At 48.4% G+C, this 6000-nt stretch overlaps 1 protein-coding gene across 1 annotated transcript in view; it reads left to right on the top strand.

Annotated features, from left to right (window-relative positions):
• Positions 1-3374: 3374 nt before the first annotated feature.
• TMEM229B (transmembrane protein 229B) overlaps positions 3375-6000 on the top strand; it is a 32097-nt gene continuing 29471 nt past the window's right edge. Inside the window, exon 1 of the mRNA XM_066552057.1 lies at positions 3375-3419. Coding sequence (XP_066408154.1) covers positions 3410-3419 — 10 coding nt within the window. The 5' untranslated portion in view covers positions 3375-3409. The remainder of the gene's footprint in view (positions 3420-6000) is intronic.

Raw genomic sequence — 6000 nt, 5'->3', positions numbered from 1 at the left:
CTGTAATTTAAATATAAGGAGCCACATAAAACTAAATTCTTTGGGGAAAGAGAGATGCTATGAATCTCAAATTTAGAGTTCTTTTAAACTGAAACACGTCTGAACTTCAAAGCCCAGTGTGCAGAGCAAGATGTTACCTCACTGGGAATGACTACAGTGGCAGTGGTACTTGTGATGTACTCAGATACCAGTGTAATAACCACATTAAAGTGTTCCTGAAGACATAAGTAATTTTTTTTCTTCAGTGTAACAATGTGCCACAAATAAAACACACAAATAAAATTTAAGTGAGGGATTAAGCTCTGCCTGTCACAGAATGGATGAGGAACCAGCTTGGGTATTGCTGCACTGCACTCCTTATCATGTCCAGATACTGCAACAAATATGATTATGCCACTTTCTAAGATGCTTCCATACAGCCACATGTTATGCTAGACCCAAATGAAGAAACCCTTCCAGAACCAGACAGGCTGGTGCAGAAACATCTGAACTGGTTTTGGGCACACATACAGGAACTAGATCAGGTATTATATATGATCTGTGCTATTTCAGAAAAAGACAACACACACATGAAGATCAGCAGCATTCCCTGTGCCTGTTTACAAGTGGCTGCAGAGAGCCAGAGAACACTTATGTCACCACAAACTCTTTTCATCTTGGACCCAGCTTCCTGTGTACACAGAGCATCCCAGCCTGGCTGCTCTGCAGAGAATGGTGCTCACTCCTGGCACGAGGCCTTGGGGAGCTCAAGCTTCCTTGTGAACACCTGACAAAAGGGCAGTTCTAGAAATTGTCTGCCTTTGTCCCCAGTCTTCATCCTACTCCCACTTTCACTGTATTATAATCTCAACTTCATTCTTTTTCTCTCTTCCTTTACTAGCTCAAGCTGAAAGAAACAAGGCTGAATAGAATAATAACAGCTCTTCTGGACCAGCTAATGCAGCTAGGAAGAGCTGAACAAGCTCCCAGGTATACAGCACCACCATCAGGTGCTCACTCTGACATTTCTCCCTCCTGCCTTTCCCCTCAACACAGTACACACAGTGTCTTCACTCCCCTCACCCTGCTTCACTGCCTCCTCCTTCCTTTCTTCTCATCTGGGAGCCCTCTCCTTTAGCCTTACCTCCTCCTTCCTCTCTCTACATGATGTGACTAGACAGGAGAATACAGATTTATGTATTCACTACATGTACTTCTCATTTTTTACGATCCATCTTTGGATGTTGATAACTCCTTCTTATAGGTGAGTATCTCTCAGCTCACTTCTTCCTCTGTCTTTGACCTTTTCTCTGCTCCTTGTAAGGCATTCTCTCCTCTCATGCTGTGAAACATTCATGCTGTCTCATACTGTGAAATTATCTCTCTCATGCTCTCTTGACTATATCTGTAGCATGGTCCTCGGTGCTTTCTAAAGGATGCTATTTCACAATAAATACATAAGCACTGCTTCAGGCTGCTGTCTTCTCCAACTGCCTAATTGGATATGGTATTTTAAGGTGCTCTTTAGAACATCAAAGATGTCTTAGCTATTTTACCATTTTCCTTCTCAGCTCTGTTGAAATTTATACAAAGCAATTGTGGGGTTTTTTTTCCAGCTTGAGGTCACCGACATAAGCAGCGCTGCCCTAGCTTGCACAGCTCGGTTGCTGAGGCAGGACTAGCTGTGCGTTATTCTCCATTTCCCCTTTAAAACGCTCCATCTCTCTGCATCTCAAGCTCTCACAGTGAGATTGTGCAATCAGGTGACTCGGTGACAGGCTGGTTTGCTGCATTGTGGCATCCTCGGAGCAGCTAGAGAGGTTTGTACACAGAGCTCCCCGGGCGAGCAGAGGGAACGCGGGGCAGCAGCCCGGGCACTCCGCGTTACGCAGATCCATCAATGCACGGCCGCGGCGCCGCCGGTGTGCGCAGCGTCTGCTGGCCCTGCCGCTCTGGGGCCGAGGGAGCCGCCTCTCCAGAGAGCACCTGCCTTTAACAGAGCCACTGCTGCCAGACATCTTGAGAATCCTTCATCAAAATTGATTTGGGGCCTGCACAGATCCGATGTTGCCTCATTATTGGGACTATTTATTATTGAAACCAGAAATGCTGAGTCATTAAACAGAGGTCATAAAAATATCCTTATTCTGCTAAAAGCATTAGCTCATCATTTCTGATACTACAGAAGGTAGGAGTCCTTGTGCCTGTGAGAAGGAAAATGTGGACTGTATCAGAGGCCTGGGAAGATCAGACAAGAGCCCTAAGTCAGTAACCCATTAGGAAAAGCAGGGTGCTGGTTAAAGACACATCTCTGGGTTCAAGATCAATTGCCATTTCTGCATTTGTGTCACTTCAGGTTACCATTTTACTCCAGAATATGTTACTGTCTCTCTGTGGAGATGGACAGAAGGAAAAACCTTGCTCACTTTTGTCTGAAGACTATAAGGCATTCAGAGGCACTACCCAGCTACCCCTAACCGCAAAGAGCTGCCAGTTACCTCCACCTCCCTTCTTTCAGAGGGAAGCCAAAGGTACGGAGAGGGCATTTGTTTGCTTGAACCCTGGTTCAGGACTGCACTCTCCCGATTTCTCATTCCAAAGAAGGGCACCTTTTTTCTGTGTTCTTGTGCTGCCAAAGAGTTAAGGTAGCCAGAGAAAGGATTTTAATTTATTTTTACTACCTGTGCTTGAAATTTATTTTCTTACTATTCTTCCTCGGGCAATTTTCTGAATCTGGAGATCATTCCGGGTGGAAAAAACCATTTTTTTCAGAGATTGTGTTTCCCTATTGTAATACCGAAGCTGCAGACAAATACTTCCTTTGATAGCTGTGTTTGATTTCCTGCACTGCAGGGATGTCCTGTCAGCGTCCAGATCCAACAAAGGCGCATGGGGGTTACATCCCTCAGCTGATGGGGTATGAGTGTTTATTTGTTTTTGTTACGGATTTCTTTGGAGGAGTAAATATGAAGGACTCGTACTGCAGGCTCACCAGCCAAGGCGCACTGTGCCACTTCGTGTTCCCGGCCGGAGCCAACACTCCAGGCGTTTGGGAAGGGCAGGGTGTTCCCGACACTCACCTGAGCACACACCGGCCCGCACCGGCAGGGTCCGGTTCTCCAGGGGACGCAGGTCCCTCCCTTGGGGCTACCTCGCCGCCTTCAGGCTCTGTGCCCCGCGATGGCCCCGGGAGGGCTTGCCAGGCCGGCCCCCCGCTTGCGGGCCGAGGGAAGCGGCTGCAGGCCGGCAGGAGGACGCGGGGCCGGCGCCGCGGGGCGGGGGAGGCGGTGCGAGGCAGTGCGGAAAGAGTTAAGGGAAGGTGGCGGGGCAGGCTGGCTGTCGGGAGCGAGCATGTGCAGATTGAAACCGCATCCATACTACGGGCGAGTGTCACTGGCACACTTCACCTCCCGCCGCCCGCGGGGCACCCATGGACACCGGTGAGGACACGAGCCACGGCCGGGCGGGGGGCCGAGCGGCGGCGCCGGGAGCTGCCCGCGGCCGCTGCCCTCACGGGGTGCGCGCGGCCCGCGGCGGCCTCCCCGCAGCCAAGCGGCGCGGGGGATGCGCTGCCCGGGGCGGAGGGCGGGGATGGCGCCCGGTGCCGTTGGTTTCGCTTTCTGGCGGCGGGAGGGCCGTGCCGTCCCCGCCGGGCGGGTGCCGGCTGGGGCGAGACAAAGGCGGGCGGCCGAGCGGCAGCTTCCCCGCCAGCGGCGGGCCCCGCGGGGCCACCGGGCACCGGTGTGTCGCCCCCTCCCGGGGAGCGGCGCAGCCCCGCGGGCCGGGCCCCGCCGCCCCTCGCAGCTCCTCGGGGCGGCAGCGCGGTGCGCGTCGAGGGGGTTTTGCTCGGGAGCTCCCGACCCCGCCTGCGAAGTTTCCGGGGCTCAGGGAAAGCAGGGTGAAGGGGTTGTTGAAATCGGAGCTGTTTTTCGCTGGACAATGCCTTTTTTTTTTTTTCCTTCCCCACGAAAAGGAATGTCTTGAAACATCTTTTTGTATTGATTTCTGTAAAACTTTATTCCAGGCAAGGGGAAATGGCTCTGAATGAGCCCAGCGTTTGCAGAGCTGAACTGGGAGGTGGGAACTGGCTCTGGTCCGTTCAGTGACTTTTCTGCAACCTTGTGAATTACTCCTGTGTGTAAAGCCAGAGGTCAGGGATACAGGTACTACAGTCAGCTGAAAATGAGTTTTTTCTTTTCTATTAAAAAAAAATTAAATTGGTCTCAAGATGTTTACTCTTGTTCCATTTTTGGAATGGAAAAATATTCAGAATAGCTGAATTTTTGCAAAATGGAAAATCTGATTCCTTCTGCTCCCCATTCACTCATTTACTCTAGGGTTTTGCAAATTGTTCTTAGGATGCTTAGGATCAGGGATGCTGGGGAGGCTGCCCTGTCGTGTTCATCTTAAGCTGACCGTTACACTGGGACTTCTAGAGATCATTTCACATTGCTGGTCCAAAATTACCGGGGATGTACAAACTTGTTAAGCGTCATAATTACACAACAGATGCAGAAAAACTCTGTTACATGAAATACTTTGTATTGTTCTCTGGCATTGTTTATTTCACATGTTTTCCTGTTTTCTCTTATTTCTGAGGAAAAATGCGGACTCTGCAGGAGCTGGTTTTTTTCACAGGCAAGGTGGTAACACATCTGTGACTGTGCATTGGGGATTTGCAAGAAGAACAGATTGCCCAAAGAGCTCCAGTCTGTGTTTTCCAGGGGCAAAATTGCATTAATATATGTACAGCATCAGTTAGAGATAGGGCTAGCTACTGTTTGGTGGTAAATAGGAAGTAATTAAAACAAAAATAACTGTAAGTTATTAGGAAACAGAAAAGAAAATAAAGACTTATTGACATGGAGTCCAAAATGCCTGTAGGCACTTTCAGCCAGCACTGAGGAAAGTTATTTAGGAAATCTGTAAGATACTCTTGTGTCCATACACATCCTGAAGGTCCTCTTTGAATCCCAGCACCTTGTCCCAGTGAAAAGGTATGACTTCTTCCACAGAGAAATATCAGTTTTCCCGTGTTAAGTAACAGCAGCTTACTACTGTGGATAAGTTAAGATTTTTCATTAAATCTGAAAGTAGGTATTTTCTCCCAGAGAATATATGCTCTCGGTATGTATATCTGAGAATTTCATACTTCTCTGTTCAGGCTGCCACTGAAGAACATGGGTGTCTCCAGATTATAGAACAGGAAACTGAGGTAGGGGAAAATGGCATTTCACAGGTCTTTGTCAAATTGAAACAAGACTTAACTCCAAATCCTTTGGTTAACTAGTAGCTACAGCAGCTTTCTAAACAAAGCTCAGCAAAAGTGCTAGAAGCAGCTGATTCAAAGTGAAACATTCTGAGATCCTCTGATTAGGGGAATACTGAAAAAGCATGTAGTATAGTCTGGTGGAAAGGAAATGGAGGGGCAAGCAGAAGTTGAGGCAGTACTGCTTGCTACCGCATAACTTCTTGCTGAGGCTCTGGCAGCATGTCTGTAGCCTTGGTCAGTATTGCTGTGCCCACTCTACTGAAGGCTGATGGTGGAGGCAGAAAACAAGCTGCTTCCTTGGAGAGTTCAAACCTTGGAATTCTTATGGCAAGATCCCGTAGTAGTTTACAGCAGTGGTAAAGGGGTCTAGACCAGGAGGTATGGATAGCACAGGTGTGTAGGTTGAGAGCAACCTAGATCTCTGCATCTGAATGGAAATAGTACCTGGTAGTGGGGACTCTGCAGTTTTGCTGGCAATGTCATAACATGTGGTGCCAAACAGTGAAAGGCAAATTTAACCTTGAAGGGAGATGCAGGTTTCTAGCTTAGAGTGTAAGGCAGGAGGAGGTTTTTGGATAAGGTTATGAACTCGATAGCATGTGGAGTCTTTTAAGATATCTTTTTACAATCTATACTTTATTCAGCATCTTGGAGATGTTCTAGGGCGTGAAGATGTAGGGAACCCTTTGGCCTTGTAATTTGAGATCTACTTATTCCCACATGTCAAGAAATGGGGAGAGGAGTTGTTT

Source organism: Molothrus aeneus, chromosome 6, assembly GCF_037042795.1.
Source record: "Molothrus aeneus isolate 106 chromosome 6, BPBGC_Maene_1.0, whole genome shotgun sequence".
NCBI classification, from domain to species: Eukaryota; Metazoa; Chordata; class Aves; order Passeriformes; family Icteridae; genus Molothrus; species Molothrus aeneus.
Note: the sequence above shows the minus strand (reverse complement) of the source record. Positions and strands in the feature narration are given on the sequence as shown.